Source organism: Mytilus trossulus, chromosome 8, assembly GCF_036588685.1.
Source record: "Mytilus trossulus isolate FHL-02 chromosome 8, PNRI_Mtr1.1.1.hap1, whole genome shotgun sequence".
NCBI lineage: Eukaryota > Metazoa > Mollusca > Bivalvia > Mytilida > Mytilidae > Mytilus > Mytilus trossulus.
The window spans coordinates 8566165-8586196 of record NC_086380.1 but is presented as its reverse complement, the minus strand read 5'-3'; the positions used below and the strand labels follow the sequence as shown (position 1 = coordinate 8586196).

The 20032-nt window shown below is 31.7% G+C and overlaps 1 protein-coding gene across 1 annotated transcript; it reads right to left on the bottom strand.

Moving 5' to 3' along the window:
- Nucleotides 1-917: 917 nt before the first annotated feature.
- On the bottom strand, nucleotides 918-19680 carry LOC134728238 (techylectin-5B-like). Its single transcript, XM_063592777.1, has 5 exons — nucleotides 18966-19680; nucleotides 16928-17076; nucleotides 14323-14419; nucleotides 13310-13474; nucleotides 918-2961 (listed from the first exon to the last, which is right to left on the bottom strand). The coding sequence occupies exons 1-5, from the start codon at nucleotides 19543-19545 to the stop codon at nucleotides 2702-2704; spliced, it is 1251 nt and encodes a 416-aa protein (XP_063448847.1). The 5' UTR covers nucleotides 19546-19680; the 3' UTR covers nucleotides 918-2701.
- Between the last annotated feature and the right edge of the window lie 352 nt (nucleotides 19681-20032).

Here is a 20032-nt window from a genome sequence, read left to right as displayed (position 1 = left end):
TGGGTTAAAAGAAACTAATTTATGTAGTTTCTGTAATGAAACTAAAGAAACTATAAGTCACCTTTTCAGGGAATGTACCCTAGTTAGAAATTTGTGGTTAGAAATTGCAGCACTTTTTCAAGTTGAAAATAATTTAACTTTAATTCTTAATGTGAAAAATATTGTTCTTGGGTCAGAGTCTTGGGATATTTCCCTAAACTTATTCACTATTCTGGTTAAATATAACATTTATACATGTCGCTTTAATACTTCATTACCGACTCTTACGGGTGTCATAGCTATGATTAAAAATTCCTACCAAATAGAAAAAATATCTACCTCCGTTTACAGATCCCCTAGAGCAAGAGAGAAATTTGATTGTAAATGGGAATTAATTAAAAACATAGTTCACATGTGAGGAGAGATCTTTCTATTGTGTACTTACTTAAGGCTTTATAATAGTTCATGTAGAATTAAGAATATGTTGATGCACATCACAAATGGACAGTGATTTGTATGCATCTTAAAAGTACTATCTATGTTTATTGCTATTGTTATATATATATTGATATACTAGTTTTTGTTTGATTGTATTTGAAATATCTCCCCTCGACTTAGGTTGACATCTTTTATGTGACTCTGTCCAACATGTTGTCTGTTAATGATCTCTGGTGGCCTCTCCTGGTACCTCTCATGTTCAACATCATTGTATAGGCAGTGATGCATGTGGCTAGAGGAGAAGGCTGGTGCCATCATTAACCTTATCAGCATATTCTGGTATTCTAATCCAGAGTGATAAAAGATGTGTATGATCTAGTATTAAAATTTAGACAAATTAGCATAACTAACTTTTTAATTTTAGACTGTTATTGAAAAATTTAATATCCATATATGTACTATGAAATAACTATATAATTATATATCATAATATATACTTGGTGTATTTTCTGATGAAATAAAAATAAATTACAATAAAAACTATTTGACATATAATTATTTGTCAAATTAAATTAAGAATTAAAATGGGGAATATGTCAACACCCCGACCAAACAGCCGACGGCCACCAATGGATCTTCAACACAGCGAGAAAATCTTGCACCCGGAGGGTGGCTTCATATGGTCCCTTAACAAAATGATTACTAGTTCAATGAAAATGGACGCCACACTTAAAGTCATATGAAACGAGTGAGTGGTGAAAAATAATGTTTGTCCAATTCTTGAACCAATGCATGTATACATCATAAACTTAGTCCGTTGTGCACGATTTTATCATTATTTTCGCAAATATATTATAAAATCGTCATTTTTTTTTCTCTCTGTTTGTTATGATTTAACAAACATGGCTGCTCATTAAATGCCGTGTTTTGAAGCCGAGTTTTACCGATTGTCACCTTATGGTAAACAAATCACAAAAAGCATGGGTATTGAGCACGTGTTTAACATGTATAATCAGATATTTGTTTATTTCAATGACAGATCCATGCGTATTGTGGTCACGGAAAATATGTCGGCGAATTGCTTCCTGGAAGCAAGCAATTAAAAATAAGTAACTTCTTCTAAATGTGGAAAAATTAAAGAATTTTCCTCAGAAAAAAGTATATGTACATAAGTTGTATAATGAAAACTATTCATTAAGTTATAAAAAACATATGCATATATTTTTTTTAATTTTAGGTTTCTTATGACTTTAACTCCAAAATCAAAAAATTCACTAAAATTAAAAAAAACATAGGCCAGAGGCTCCTGACAGGCGCAAAAATGCGGCGGGGTTAAAAAAGTTTTGTGAGATAGCAACATTCCCCCTATACCTCTACCGAGTCCGATGTCAGACTAGGTAATGTAAGAAACTAAGCAAAATAACAATGATACATAAATAGACAAGGGACAACTTGTTGTTACTGACATGCCAGCTCCAAACTGATTGTCTTCATCTTATGAAAATCAAGCACAATCCCTCTCGTTAGGGGTTTAGTATCATACCATCATAAAATATATGAGAAGAACATAAACCGTAGCATGCCAACAACTGATTTTAGAATAAATGTGTTTATTTCCGATGCAAAAAAAAAAAATTGCAAACTACATTTCACATCAAATAATAACAGTTCGTAATATTGTCACTAGCGCTTTCATGCCTTCTGGCAATCTTATATATAAACGAGTCTAAATTGAAAACTACGTTCAAACCTATGATTGCGTTGGATAAAAAGCGCAATTTTATACGTGTGCATGTAAATCAAATTTCGTTGTAGAAGGGTCTAAAAACAGCACAAACAACATTTTCCAACGAACCAAAAAAGTAACAAAGTATAAAAAGTTTAAAATAAACGCATTTGACTAACAGGTCGAACAACTGATGTTCTTTAACCCTGCTGAATGCAATTGGCGATTGCCAAATAAAATTGATCACAAGATGTTACAAAATGGATCTTAATATAAATTCAATACTAAACAGAAGAAACAAAATTAAGTTGTGGCCACGATGTTGTGCCACAAACATACAGTGTCAATATTTTTATATATAACATAAGCGAGACGATTAGGAATTTTCACAGGAAGTTGCATACAAGAATTAAGATCAGCAAAATCAGCAAACGCATTCCTAAAATGCAAAGAACTTGCAACGATATATTGTAAAAAAAAGTATCATACAATGCAGAATGAAATGCTGAAAAGAAATGTTTTATTATAACAGTAATATTAATTGGATTGTCAATTCCATCACAGTCTTCTAATCATCATTGAAGAAGACTTCATTGAATACTGGTTGCCCTTCCAGTGATACCAAAACATTCCTTTATAAATTGTCTTTCCTCCTTCATAATATAACCCATTCAGGTTGCAATGTGAACATGTGTTATACCACCAAGCGCCATGGTGGTATTTTCCACAATTGTTTTTGAAAGTGCTTTCTTCCCATGGATCGTTGTCCTTGTCTTTGGTAGTAAACGCTTGACCATTATTGTAATCCAGGCTGTCTCCTGTTATAAGTATAAGAATCATTAGAAAAACATTATGTAGCAACTTAACCTGACCATTACGGGAAATAGGTATTTAGTCGGATTTTAACACGTACTTGTGATTTGGTTAAAACCGGTTTTGATAAAAAAAAATATACGAAGAAATGTCGAAATGTTCAGGATTTCATTAAATCCGTATATCGGTAGGATGGTGCAAGCATACGATTTTTATTGCGTCTTACACTTTGAGAAGCGAATAATCTTTAACTATTTTATTCAAATATTGTGTAAACACGTTAATTTTGATCTATGAAAGTCAAGTGGCTCGAGCATTTTTCTGAGGAAATTTTTAAAAATTGCAAAGAAATATGTTTACAGTGGGTTAGCTTTCATTAGTCTTCACTATCTATGGATTAACAATGTTTGGTTATATCTATAATTTAGAATCGTCATTGAAGGCGAAGGACGATTGCACAGTTTATTAATTATATTGATGTGCCATTTGTATGCAAGAGTGACATTCCGTTGTATTATGTGCCAATTCGAAAAAGTTATACGAGTATTCTCTCCCCTTAACAGGGTCATTATTTTATAATTAAGATTAGGTTTCTGATATAATTTTGAATAATTACAAAATGTATCAATTCAATATACTTCATTTGTTGTTATTGGTGTATCAAAAACATTGATGTACGAATATAATTTCATAAATTTGAAACGTTTAAAATGATTACATACCAATATAAAGAACCGTTCATCATTTTTGAAAAAGATACTGTTCATAGTGTTTTTTTGTTATTTTTTATTTATATGGATCTTGTCTGTACACCAGCTTTTATTATTTGTAATATCTTTAATTTTTCACTTATTTTTACTCCATTTGTATAAACTACAAGATTATAATTATTTTGTTAAAACCGGGTTTTTTCTAAAGTGAATATTGATTGGTTAAATATTTCTCAGTGATGTCCTGCCATGGCTTTGTTTGAATTTGTTTGTTAGCTTGTTGGTCATGAATGTTTGTCTCTAATATTTAATTAACTGTGCATTTGTATTCAGATATTTTAGATCAAATTTATTCGTTCATTGTGTAATCATACGTTTTTTGATTGAGTTAAGTCTGCCAATTGATATTTTATCGTGTGTTTTTCTATGTTGTGATGTTATGCTATTGTTTCAGAAAAAGGGAGAAGGTTTGGATTCATTAAAACGTTTAATCCCGCTGCAAATGTTTGCACCTGTCCTAAGTCAGGAATCTGATGTACAGTAGTTGTCGTTTGTTTATGTAATATATACGTGTTTCTCGTTTCTCGTTTTGTTTATATAGATTAGACCGTTGGTTTTCCCGTTTGAATGGTTTTACACCAGTAATTTTGGGGCCCTTTATAGCTTGTTCGGTGTGAGCCAAGGCTCCGCGTTGAAAGCCGTACTTTAACCTATAATGGTTTACCTTTTAAATTGTTACTTGGATGGAGAGTTGTCTCATTGGCACTCACACCACATCTTCCTATATCTATGGACGAACATCGTATTACTTATCTTCCCTTGATGATGGATTGATTGGGAAATGAACCAGCGTTATCTAATAGTAATCACAGAGAGGGACCAGCAAGCAATTTTTAAGTGTAGCTTATTCAACGTTCAAACAATTTTCCACTATTAACGAATGTTACTTTTTTTCCCATGCGGCTAGCCCGCTATCAGGTCGACCACGTACCTTCTCTCTCAGCCGCGGGTAAGCCCGATGAATAGATTAATATGCTACATTATGCTAACAACTTCAGATAAAGCTATCAAACTTTTTTTCAGATCAATTTTTGGAATCGCAAAAGATATAAGAACTATGAGATGAAATTATTTATATATTATATGGTCTAAGTATCGTGTGACTGTTGAAAATTAACTCATCATAGATACCGGTTTATTTTCGATCTATGAGTTTGACAAATATGTTTGACTTGTATCTGTTGCCCCTTTTTTGTATATATAGTGAATAGAAACTGCACTCTTATTATTGAAAACACGAGAAAGTCAATAACGATACAAGGCAACTGAAGATACTGGTCGCAGTTATTTCTTAACAATTCTTGTTACTGATTAAATTATTTCAAAATAGGTTCAACATTTGCATAGAAAGCACACAAATCTGCGCAAACCGTTCTTCGATTTGTCCTGAAATAATCAAATCTCTAATCTCAAATCCGTCGACATGCATTTTTGCTGTGGTGATATTGATATCATATGATCGCCGACATCGCTTTTGGCGTACTTACCTATAATCCTGGTTACTATTGTTATATTAGCTTTTCTGTTTTAAAAATGCTTAAAAAGTACTAAAACGACGTTTTTCGGCTTACAAACCGAAAAATTCTCCTTGTTTTAACGTTTGGGCTATTTTTTTTATATTTTCAACACCACTTTGAATAAGGTTAACCGTAAAAACCAATTTGATGTCCTTCTTATACTTTTACATCATTGACAGTAATCTATGTATCAATACGATTTAGTTTCTATAAGGAAAATCTATTGATTTGATAAATTTAATAACGTTTTGAGACTATTTTGTGAAGATACAAAGGTTCGCCTATTTTAAAAGAAATCAATCAGTAATATTTGAATGAATAATAATTAAAAATAACCATCAAATTGAAAATGTTTGATGAATGCATATGAAACAACTCTCGATCTAAGTCACAATTTGTAAAATTTGAGGTAAACCTTTTTAGGTCAAAGTATAATCTCCAAGACGGAGCCGTAACTTCCAACGAACAGCAAGCTATCAAGGGCCCTCAAAGATAACTAGTGTAAAACTATTAAAATTGTAAAACTAGCGGTCTTATCTATATAAAAAACGAGAAACCACACCAACAAAGAGCAACCACTGAACATCAGTTTCCTGATCTTGTAAATAGTGGCGACTTTTTGATTGTAACCCGTCTTGAAAAAACGGGTAAAGGGAGGGGTAAAAATAAATAGCATGATCTGAAAATTCTGAAGAAAACAAAAAGTTTCACAATGATACAAAGACAACAATAACCTTGTAAAAGATACCGCAAAATAAAAGAATGTACTCAGGTAAATGAAAATAATTTCGTTGTTAGGTACAAAGTTATGGAGAACGGAATTCGTTTTACAAAATAAATATTTTTGTTGTTCATAGTACGAGCACATAAGTGAAAAAATATAGTAATGCCGATTACTTTTCAAAGCTGGGTGTATTAAAAATAGAGAGACGAGAAATATCACTAGATAACAGAACATTAAAAATACGTATTAAATCTTGTATCAACAGGTGAAATTAAGAAGATAGTACAGTACTACCTGTGACTTTATCTTATTAATGGTGGCCATAAAAAATATGTTCACCATGGTGGCCCTATATGTTCATCATCATACCCCCTGTTGCTTTTTTAATACACAAGGTATTACTCAAAAACTAGTCAAGGACATGAAGGATAAAGGGAAATCTTGAATGCATTGAAGTGTTAAAATTATATAACTTACAGGTCAGGTGTCTCAGGTAAAATATACATGTATGTGTTTGTCAAATTTAATAACTGTGATTATGACAAGAAATTCAAAAATAAATTGAAATAATAAAACTAGTTGAACAAACAGCTTAATTAAAACATAATTGTCCCCTGACTATTAGTTTTGATATTATACCTTTTAAATAATTTTTGATCAATTTAAGTTATTTTTTGGTAGTGAAAAATAAATGAATATCATTTTCAAATATATATACTGCAAACATTTACAATGCCTGCCTTTTTCTATCGACAAGGTGTTTCTCAAAAATTTATTTTCTAAAATCAAAATGGTTTATTATTGTAGATAGACTGATCTGCATTCAATATTATTTAACAAATGATAAAGATTGTCTTTAGGACTCATACACTAAATAAAATTTAGGCAATTCATTATTTCTTTATATACTTAATATTCAAGTATTAGAAATATTCATTACAACAAAATTTGATAATATTTTTATTGTCATGTGATATTATAAACATGATCCATGTTTTAGAGGTTAAGCAATTCTTTTACTTTTTGTTCTTGGGTTAGAGACATTATAATTATGAAAAGGTAAATAATTTTCAAATGGATTATTTCAAAGTTGTTTTGTTAATTTTACAATCAAGGAATAGGTGTTCTTCATTGACATTGTAACAAGAGGCACAGTTTACACATTCTATCCTTTCTAGGAATTTTATATTGTCCACTATTTTTTATTTCTAAATTATGACCAAAAATTCTATACCTATTGACACAATCAAGTTTACAGTTTTTATCAAAAGTTTTTCTTTTTATTTTTTTCTTTAAATTCATTTTTTATTAAGGACTTTAAAAGTCTTAATTCATTCACGTCCCTCCAAAAAAGGTGAAATGTCAATTTTAAAAGAAACCAAGTTACCTGTACAGGTAAATTTTAATGAAACATACCAGCTGAAAACTTCAACCCTGATTGATTTTAACAGGTAACATAATTAGATAAAAAATCTACCTATGATTTATGACCCCCAATAAATGGCCAACATCTCAAGATTGAATACCCCAATAAATGTTCACCATTGGATGTTGACCATGCAAGAGGGTGGTAATTACTAAGAGGAAGTCACAGGCTGTACTGTACGATTCGAGAGTACTCGTAGTACTAGTTATTGAAAGCTGGTTAAAAGCTAACAAAAAATGCATCAGAGACTAAATTATTAATTTAAAGTGAAATCCTATTTGTACTTTTTATAATTTTACATCATTATGACAGAAACCTATGTATCCACACAATTTAGTTTTAACAAGGAAAATCTATTGATTAGATTACTTTGAGATACATGTAAATTAAGTACGTTTTGAGCCAATTTTGTGTAGATATGAGAAGATGTGGTATGAGTGCCAATGAGACATCTCTCCACCCAAGTCATGTCACAATTTGTAAATGTAAACTGCTTTCTATACAAACGTTCGCCCGATAAAACATAGAGATAATTAATATCTTAGAACCAGTACGTAAACAAAACATTTTATCTATTAATATTGCATTTCTCCCCAAATTAGTCGTTGTTAATGAAACGTCTGTATTTTGAAAGTCCAACATATACGTAGTAAAATTCCTCGACTTACCTTTTATTTGTAATCGAATTCTGATTTCAAACATTAAATTGATTTCCTTGCTATTCCATACACTTACTGTTTTGTTCAATCAACTTGTGTTCAAGATATATTCAACTATACACCGCGATTTAGGGTATATTTTTGTATTTTTAAAATTTACGATACTCTTCCGATGGAATTGAGCTTAAAGTTTAAAATGATGTGCGTTGCAACGGAGATTTCAACAAATTACAGATTTAAAAGGACTTTTAAACTCTTGTTTAATTTAGACAAATAATTTCGAAAAACTGGGCAAGCCCATCACATACGTTTTAAGAGCTTTCGTGGTTTATTATTAACAAAAAGGGTAAAACGGTTGTAAATGTTGCCTTTTGTGTTAATTTAATTGGTGTAAACATGCATAAGATATTTCATTGCCAAAACAAACACACTCGTTAGACTAAAAAAAGAAATTTAACATGTCATCTGCACTGCTGATTAACCTCGTGCTTTTAGATAGTACAATTTCTTTTAGGAAATCGTGTATTCTAACCCTCAGATTAAAACTTAACGATTGAATTGTTTAGATTCAAATTATCAAATTCACTAGACATGCAAGTTCCTGAATCGTAGTAGCGATGTACACAAGTGACAAGTAATACGTTCAACAGAGGAAAATTTTATAGTTTAAGCATATCTATTTAAACATAGATATGGGAAGATGAGGTATGAGTGCCAAATAACAATTTATAAAAGTAAACCATTATAGATCAATGTACGACCTTCAACACAGAGGTTTGGCTCACACCAAACAACAAGATATAAAGGGCCCCAAAACTACTATTTTGAGCCATTCAAACTGGAAAACCAACGGTCTAATCTTAATTAAAAAAAACGAGAAACGAGAAACACGTCTAAATTACATAAACAAACGACAACTGCTGTACATCAGATTCATATTCATTTATAGTGGATTAAGAAACAAGTTTTGCAACTTATATTAATCCCTGTCCACTTTGCGGGTGCGAGTGCTGTCTTGCAGTTGCATTAGCCTACTCTTTTTTTTAAATCTACAAGGGCGTTTTTGACGTGCAAGAGATATGGCTCTCTCTTAACACGGGTCAGCCATTTATCGTCCCTACCGGACAGACTGTTATCGTCTCCTCAAGACTAAACTCGCAAATGGTGTCAAGAGAGCAGCTGGAGGTAAACAACTGACAACTATCTTACTATAAAATCAGAATAAACATGATAGTAGCAATGTGCACCTGTCTGCATCAGTTTCAAAGTACAACGTCGTTATTACTTTTCCAAGTGTATCTCAACAAAATGAAGCTAGTGACGATCAATCCCCGGTATTAACGTGAGTTTTTGTCAGTAACTGATCGAGGTAACATACCATCAACCTTCGTACGAGATTCCAATAAAATTTAACATAACATAAAGCATCAGTCGTCAGAGGCAGATTAAGGGGGAACAGGGGGCCTTGTCCCTCCTTCTGAGAAAACAAAATTGATTGATTATATAGGAAATCACTGAAGTGTGACGGGAGCGGACCCCCTGTTAGGCAGCCAGTGGGTCCCCACTTATGCACATTTACGGATCCACTTCTGACCGGCATCAGTTCTAAAGTATACAATCTTTAATGATTTTCCGAGTATACCTGAACATTGTGAAACAAGCCAATACCAGTTTTTGACCTGTGTTGCTGCGAACAAGATTGAGGTAGCAAGAAATCAAGCTACAGTCCCATTAACATAATTTTCTTTCATTCAAATCAAGAAACATTTGACCAATTATTCTATATAAAGAGTGTTATAAAAAATTTAACTATCGATCAAATATGAAATCACCTGTATCCATAGAAGTCAAGACAAATTTCGTCTACAATGAGTAGTGTAATTTATCGGTCGTCCCACTGTCTATATCACTCTGTTCAGCTCTTAATATTATTCCGTATCATGTATTTGTGACGTCAAATACGTTGACCCGGCTTAAAAACGTTAACCCGGACATATCAGCGACGTTATAATGCTTGAACCGACGTTAATAACTTTGACCCGAACTTATCAAGTCATCTTTTGTGTGCTGGTGAAACAAAGAAAACACTTCTGAAAACTTAAAATATCAAAGACCAGTCCAAATATTAAACTATTCTTATCCATAGAAGCCAGGGAAAGTTAGACACTAGTTTCTGTGTACAATATGTAGGGTACAATTTCAAACGGTTGACGTAAAGGACCTTACTGTAAATCAGCTATATAAAATTACGTACATGCTAAAAAATTAACTTATCAGGCTGCAGACTAAGTATGAAATCATTCCATTTCATTGAAAACCTTCCCTGTTAATTTTTGTTTTTAAACTAATACGCATTTGACCACTCAAGCTTTTCTATTCTAGAACATCTGATAACGAGTATTTATAAAAAAAGGATATACGCACTGACAGCAGTGTTAATAATCAGGGGATCAGTATGAACTTATTCACAAAAATGCCTTACATTTTCTCAATGTTTCTTATCTAACATGCTCTTGTAGAGGTCAGATTAGTCATGTTAGCAGTATAAAATCGTTTTGTTGGTTCTTATAGTAAAATGACGAAAACCAGATCAGCAATGGATGCAATAAACAATATGATATCGGATATGCTCCTTATACTACAATCACCTTCCCTTTCCACGGGTGTGATCTATCAAATTTGGGTATTTACTGGATTGGTTATGACAGAAGCAACACGACGGGTGCCACATGTAGAGCAGGATCTGCCCACTCTTCCTTAGCACCTCAGATTGACCCCAATTTTTAATGGAGTTCATGTTGCTAATTTTTTCGTTTTCCGTGGTGTGTCTTGTGTACTATTTTTTGTCTGTTTGTCTTTTACTTTTTTTAGCCATGGCGTTGTCATTCCTATACAGGTAAAAACGATGCTTAACATCTATACTATTAAACGAGAAGACCTTATTTTGTGTGTCGCTCTCCTTCCACGATACGTTTATTAGCATGCCTCTGTGTTCTATAGGTAACATGCATAGTCGCATTTGTCATCCATTCTTATGATTATTCAGATTGAGTTATTTGTGAGAACCAGAACAAAAAAGGGGTCCAGATATTGATTCCTTCATCAGACTGACTTTTAGTCAGAGATTAGACTTCCGGTTTGAAACATTCACAAGTACAACTAATCGTATTATAGATAACAAAAATGAATTAAACAAGCCAATCAGGGCGTTCTTCATATCATGGTGTTTAGATCGCAAGAACCACATCTATTATACCTTCTTTGAAAAGCCAATTATTTTTCGCGTTTATCTGCATGTTAATTACGATTACACTAATTTGATATATAGAGACTCTTTGTATTCTGTCTACTGTTTTCCTTGAAATGTTTAAGGGTTCATACCAGTTAATTGCATATATATTAAAATAAGTAAAACATGTGGAAACAAGAATGTGTCCATAGTTCACGGATGCCACATCGGTACTTTATTTACTAAGTTTCGAGTTGACTGTACTTCAACTTCATCAAAAACAACCTCCACCTAAAACTTAAACCTGAACCGGGACAAACGAACGGACCACGAATACACAGACTACTATAAAACATAACGCCCATAAATGGGGCATACGAAAATATTGTTGAAAGTGTAAGTAGTGATTTGACAAAATGAAAGTAGGGTAGAGATTAGAGGAAGACAGGACCTTTTTCTTGACATCGGGATCGGGTGTTTTTAGCTTGGGATTTTGAGATTGATCCTTACGGGATCCGGGAATATATTTTCGATTTCGGAATTTTGGGATATGAGTTTCTTTAAATTCTGCATCTCCGGATTTCATATTTTAAGCCCAGTATTTCGGGACCAGGACCCCGCACTGATGATATGTCCTAGAAGCATATTTTATTAAAATAATAATGGTCTTTATCTTAGCAGTTACATTTATATCATGTTGTTGATGTGACTCTTACCAAAAGACGCATTATAGCAAAGGAGTAGAAAAATGGTGGTATCGGGCCAGAAGCACGAAAATAATTGAATTTAACAAGAAAACAAATATCGGACTTTGGAAAAAGGGAGAGGATTTTTTATACCTTTTATGAAATTCTCCATACATAATATCTTTAACAAAAAAATCATCCTACAACAGTTCACAAGCTGTATATGCCCGCGATTAAGCAGGTGTATTCAATTATTTTTTTTAATCTATAAAATGAAATTCTATAGACCTAGAAAAATAAATTTGCACGATTGCGCTCAATTTATTTGCCAGTATATCTATATTTATATTTATGTGTATATACAACTCGTCTGAACATCAACCCAACAATGTTAGATCTGTTATTTTACTATTTTTTTTTATTATTCCCTTGTCGGTATTTGAACCCATGCTTCTGAGATATCGTGACACCAAATCTTCTGCACTGTAACCGGTGCGCTAGACCACACGACTACCTGGGCTTGATAAAAAATGAAGCTTTTGATGGTCGGGTGTTACCTTTTCACGTCAGTTATAATCTAGAGTCGTGCTACAGTACATGATATTTAAGTCATGAAGATGTTATTCCTACAGATCAGCTAAATTAGCTATAGTAAAGGATCCTACAATTTAATGTAAGAAACAGTCACAGAAAATAATTCTATTCATAAGAACGTCTGAGTCAGTGACAACTCTCCAACAGATTTATCCATCGGATCACCAGCAGTGACTGGGATAAATGGTTGTGTACAGTTAGTATATACATCTCGTCTCAACATCAACCCAATAATGTTAAATCTGTAAATTTGCTTTCACAAATTTTTTGTTCTTCCCTCGCTGGGATTCGAACTCATGCTACTGAGATATCGTAACACTAAATCGCCTGCACTGTAGCCGGTATATTTATGTGTTTTTACCTCATATGGTCATCGGATGGTTTTCGAGGTCAACGCGATATCTAATTAGATGGCGTCTAGACTAAAGTACACACGAAACGAAGGTACAAATTATGGAATCCTGTTCTGTAAATGTTTATTTTATATTTTAGATAACAGTTTTACATTGCTATAAATCAAATATGAGAATTTGAGTCAAATTGATGAACGTATATGTATTTGACAGATAGTGCTCCTTAAACGAAACTCGTAAGATAATCATGATACGATTGACCACTTTCAAATATGTTAGATTACTTGATATGCTTTCACAGAAATTCATCCTTTCAGTTCCGGGTAATCTTTATGTCTATATTCATCTCATTATTTATTTGTTATTGCTTTAATCTTGAATTAATTATAACTCACCAGCATTCCCGCTGTATCCAACAGCAGTTAGTCTATAGTTGGAAGAGGCATCACCAACAGCGAATGTGGAATATTTTGCGTAAGCCTTGTTACCATTAAAGTCGGATATATCTACTCTTAATTCGGTTTTTCCAGCTGCAGTCAATGCATGTATCCGTTGGTTTCCTGATAATAATTCCAGATAAGATTAATATGTTTGCTCGAAATATATTATCTTTATTTCAGTAAAGGGATAAGCATTTGTTTGCATGTTTTTTTAGTCAGATTGTTAGTAAATGGATTGCTTTGGATGTTGCGTCATCAGATTTTCATCAGTCTGTTATTGTCCTACATGCGACGAAAGTATTAAACAAACTAGCTTAACTACAGCTTGTTCCCTGATAAGAGGCAGTACCCATTCCGATATCGAATCTTTCTGATCAACTTAATTTCACTTATATCGAGAAACAGTGACGGGTTCAATTTTACACCAGCCATTTATATTTCCAATTATATATTGATTTGAAACAAGTGAAAACTTGTAGTTTGACATTTTACCCATTTGTTATACAAATTGCAGAATGAGAACAAAACAATACGATTAGATATGTAAAAACACACAGTTGTGACATGAAAAAAAATATATGAATACATTTTTAAATCATACATACTACGGCCGTCTACTGCAGTTTGTTTTTTTTTCAATATACGTAATGTATGTCAAAGTATAAAGTTCATGTACATGTATATTTTTTTATATTCTACTCAAGTTTGTTGATTTTAAAAATTGATCATTATTGCAAAACTAATCGAACGATGTTTTATTACATGAACATTGAAAATAAATGTCAATAAATGCTCAATAAAATTTGTAGATTGATTGATTGTATGAGTTATTGATATATTTAATTTTTGGCATCACACTGCTTATTATTTTTACTCATCAATTAAATATTACTAAAATAATTGTTGACTTAAATAAAATTTGATTATGGTGGTCATACTTAGAATTCACAAATTGAAAATATATCTACCTAACCAAAATTCCGCCTCCAGATCTCCAAATCCATTTTCATACGCTTCCCATCCTCTGTAAAAATCTGTCTGTCCGTTTATTCTTCTCTGGAACACCTGACACAAACAATGATTATAAAATCAGTAGAACAGTCTTCATGATATAATGTATAAAAAAGAAGATGTGGTATAATTGCCAATGCAACAACTATTCACAAAAGACAAAAATGACACAAACATTAACAACTATAGGTCACCGTATGGCCTTCAACAATGAGCAAAGCCCATTACGCATCGTCAGCTATGAAAGGCCCCGATAAGACAATTAAAAAACAATCAAACGAGAAAACTAACGGCTTTATTTATGTAAAAAAATGAACGAAAAACAAATATGTAACACATAAACAAACGACAACCACTGAATTACAGGCTCCTGACTTGGGACAGGCACATACATAAATAATGTGGTAGTTGATTTCAAGAGAACCAGTATGTATCAAAACTGTTCTCAATCAAAATGAAATTGTTAGTAAAACCGCATGTTTAAGAAACATGATTTATGTTTGTGTTTCCTTCTTTAAATTAGAAAAAAAACTATATTTGGCAATAAACATCTAAATAGCAATTAAACTTGTTATCCGCATTTCCCGATATCATAATAGTAAAGGTAAAATCACACACACGGTAGACGAATTTTAGCATAAATGTCAAAAAATAATTTCATACGATCAACGGCTTATTTTTATAAATAAATCTACATACAAGGATAAACAATTTGGTTATAAATCGTTAAAAACAAGCAACCTGTGTAGTTAATATATAAATTAAATTGTCAGTCAAATTACAATCTTTTTGAAATAATAAGGTTAGTTTGAACATATCATGTAAATAGATATTTTACTATTGTATCTTTTACACAAGACTTTCATTTGGCTTATTTCCGATTCGATCAAGTTTTTTATATACGTTTAACACGAGTCGTTTCCCCTGTAAGTTATAGACTGGTTTAAAGCGGACAACATTGTATAAGTTCCATGCAAAGCATGAATAGTTACAAGTCATATATATGTTACTGTGAATTTGTATAATCAGTGAATATGTAGAATCCCTAAAATTTTCAGGGCTTATGTAGAACCACTGGCTATTTTAGAGATTATAAACAAGCACTAAAATTTCCACGGATTATGTATAATCACTAGAAAAAACGTAAGGGATTATACATCATACCGAAATCAACAATTAATTTTTATTGATAAATAAAATAAATAAAATTCCAATATTTTTTTTCCTCTATAAAATCATTTTAAATCATCATTATAAACATGAATTGTAAAATGTTAAGCACAATATATAAAAAAGAAAACACCAATTTATTAAAATATGGAGAACAATATATAAAAAAATATTAAACACAATGTATCAAAATATTAGACACAATACATCGAAATTTTAAGCACAAAGTTTTAAAAAAAAAGAATTATTTATTTTAACTTATTAAGTTTTAATCATACTTGCTAAGACAAAGAAGAATTGATTTTCAATAGTTTTCGAATGTTATTTAAAGAAAATTCAAAAATGCCAAACATAACAGACATTATGCACTGATAAATTTGCTCTTTACCGTTACATGTAGATTTGCATTTCCAATAAAAATTTATTCTTTCTTAAGTTTAAAAAACAACTCATGCAAGTATATTGTTTATGATAGGTAAGTTAAGGATTTGACAAATAGACTTGGTGCTAGATGTGACGAGATGGATTTTAAGGCTTCATAATCTTATTAAGTGCTTTCTCACACACACTTTTCGCTTTCTATCTTCGAACAGACATAAGCAAATGCCATGATTAACTACCCTCAAATCTAAGTTAAACCATACAAAGATATCAAACTGACTCGGTCTCTTTTGGTGCGTACGAAAATGACTCACACCGGAATCGGCTTTCATGTTTCTGTCATACTAATATATTTTCCTTTTGCTATAGTATTGACAATGTTTGTATGTTACCAAGATATCATCATTATTTTACTTGATATGTATTGCGAGTTTATTTGAATGAACTCTCAATAATATACAATTATTGCCCGTTTAAAATGTGATAATTTAAAATTATCAAGAAGGTTATTTCAATGAGAGCGCAGCCCAATGTGAAATGAACTTTAATGGTTGACATTTTTGGATATTAATCGGTTGACGTTTGAAAATTCATTTGTGTTCTAGAATTTTTCGAATGTACACCAAAATTAGAATATTTTTTCAAATTATTCGTGGCCCTGAAAAGGACCGTTTACAAGAGGTATCAACTGCTGCTGACACTCTATTCATGTCCAAGCCTTATTTCCTCGCCTTTGCATAAGCTGTGAGTGAAACGTAAACGCTGGCTCTTTGTTTGTTTACACATGTGACGTCATTTTCATGGCAGATAACTCAAGTGCAAATCCAAACACCCAAAATGTTATTCGCAAGTGAATAATAGGGTTATTCACCGCCAAAGTAAATTTTAAGGGTTATTCGTCCTTCTTTACAATTAAATAAAAAAATAACTAAATTATTTCATGACACGCCCTAATGTGTTACCAATATAGAATTGATTGTAATATATGTAAGGTATAACAACATTATTTACCGTCCATCCGCCGTTGTCGGTTTCAAAGTCACAATAGACATCAAATCCAAGTTCTAAAGGATCAGGATATATCTTATAAACTCCGTTTCCTTTACGAAGTTTGACATCTTTGCAATCAATTGGATGTTGAGTGGGCTCTCCTGATATTTCTGGAAATAAAGCAATAATTGTATTAGAGTTGTTTTCTTTTTCATTTTCAAAAAATATCAACTATGTACATGCATCCCAGTTCACATTGATAAAAATGTGTAAATACAAAGGTTAGGTGTTAAAATTGTCTATCCGATCGTTCCCTTCAAACATTGTTAACAAGAACATTCTCGGGTGTAAGAATTTGAAATTTCATTTACATCATTTCGTGATTTTAGCAATTGACCTGAGTGTAATACAGGAAATTATAATTAACCAAGGCAGTAATAATATTGTATGCAATCAGCTGTAGTTACGCTGAAACCATTAAAGCTGTTCATTACAACGCCACTCATTACACGTTAAAGTAAAGATGGTTACTTTTGCATTACGGCATGGTTCTATTTCATTTACGATTGGTTTGTGCTTTTATGTCTGAAGGTATAAGATCGTGTCTTTATTCATGCAATTGACTAATTAAACTATTAATTTAAATATCTATAAAATCGGTAATATAGAATTGTACAAATTTGTAGTCATCAACAGCTATAAAGAAATTGCCTGTAGTCGCACAACCAATTGAATGAGTTGAAACATTTACAACTGATTATTTTTTTAAACATTTACCAATGATTGTTTTTTAATTATTTCATTCCAATCAGAATATATTTTTAACTTTTAAGTTATGATTTCTTAAAACAAACTGAGTAAAATTTAGCTAAAACTTCCAATGTGGGTAAAACATTCCATTACGATTCCAATAACAAAACCCATGATAGACCTGAGAGGTTTTCAGACTTGCTTCTGGTTTTTTTTTTTTTTTTTGTGAGGAGGGGAATTTTCTAATTTTTTTTTGTTGGTTTTGCTTTCCTTTTTTTATTTTCATATGTTTAATTTGTGTATTTCTCTTCGATGTACCATTACGATCCTACGCTCTACGTGAATTTAAAAAAAAAGGATAATATATTGAAGGTGAAATTAGACAAACATATTAACATTGTTAAAAATTTACATGTACATATATTTGGAAACAGAAGGTTTGTCATGCATATTCTTTGTTCTAATCAATGTTTCCAATTTACATGAATTTTCCAGTGGTTGTCCCAATTCCTTTCTTATCAATAGTAACACTTTATATCTATGTTTTATCAAATTGAAAATATGTTCCAATAGAAATTAAACAAGCACACAAAATGAATCAATCATCTGTATGTTGAATCTAGAGATAAATAGATAATATGTATAACATGTTTAATAAGGTTAATGTTAATTAATATCGTAAGATGATGAAATAACATGTGAGATGGTAGTGATTTTATTTTCAGTAACCCCCTTTCTTCTTTTTGAAACAATGATGAACAATGAAATAGTGATGGGCTAATGTCTATCATACGCAAACATTTAACGACGCAGAAGGGTTATTTAATTATGAAACTTCCATGATGATTAACTTAATTTTGCATTATCAAATGATTTTTTTTTTAGTTTTGCTATCAGCACTAATTTTTTTAACTCAAAAATATAGAAAAAAAAACTCTTGCATAGGCGACTATAAATTTTGAATGCAATATTTAAATGCTTATTTTAAATTTCCCAGGACTAAAATCATATACTGACATGATGCACTTTATATTATGTTTATAGATTATAATTATAGTTATTAGTATAATTCACATCCAAATATATTTATTCAAGAAAAAAATATTCTCAATAATATCAATGATTTTGCATTGGGCGATACATGGGGGTATTACTTGTATTTTAAATATAATTGTGTCCGAGTATGGGTACGGATATACTTGTAAGTGATTGGTGTATGTGAATGAATTGTGATCTTTAATCGACACAACATATATTAGTAAAAATGCATAAAGAGAACTATTTTGAACACGGATTTAAATGGTCTTACCGTTTTCTTCTGCTATCTTGCTGACCGTATCATTAATGTAATCAGTTAACTGATCTGTCAAGTTCCTTTCCAGATTAGCCATTTGTGATTTCAAATTAACTTCCAGATCTTTTATTTTTGTATCGAATGAGTCACATACAAATTGTATAGATTGCATAGTATCTTCTATATTTTTGATTTTTGCTTCAACTGCATCATTAAGAAACTGCTTAGATTTTACTGCTTCTGCTATAGTTTTCATTCTTACTTCAATTGCATCACTCACAAACTGCTTAGATTTCACAGCCTCCTCTATATTTCTCATTCGTACTTCCAGTGCATCACTTACAAGTTTATTATATTTCACTGTTTCTTCTATGCTCTTCAGTTTTGCTTCAATTGCATCACTAACAAATTGCTTAATACGTTCGTCTGCTTTTGACATATCAAGAGTGGCCACTAATGGAGCATTTTGATTGTCAAGTAACCGTACCTCTACATCCTCACTAGATTTCGATATTGTCGTTGATACCAGCACAAACAATGAAAATCCAAAAATCCAAAGTTTGAACATGATTATTTCTCCAAGGTTAAGTTGCATGTGGCAATTGTGACTTTCGTCCTGGCATTGAAATATCTACTTCTTATACTTATATTTATTCTAAAATCTCACGTTCTGTAAGTAACTATGTCAAGTACTTTGTTTTTGTTTCAAAGCTTAAATAACACAGATGTCCTTTTTAATGGAATACTTACTTTCTCAATGATCATGTTGATAGACACTTGTGATATGCATGCAGTTTATGTTTCGTTCTTACTCGTCGGAAGTATAATGTATTAATCAAAGTAAATTATTTTTTCTATAACTTAGTAATATTTGTATTTCTTCTTTGATGATGAATATAACAGAATGTAACGAAAAGCAACCTAACGACAAAGCAAAACAAAACAACAGAAATCATGTCACAGACATACATTATCTGAGGTTATATGTCATCAGCCCTTGCCTTCTTTGAACATAAATACATAACAAATTAAGTTAACATAGTTTGGCTATACTCACTGGGGTAAATCTGATGACCGTAACT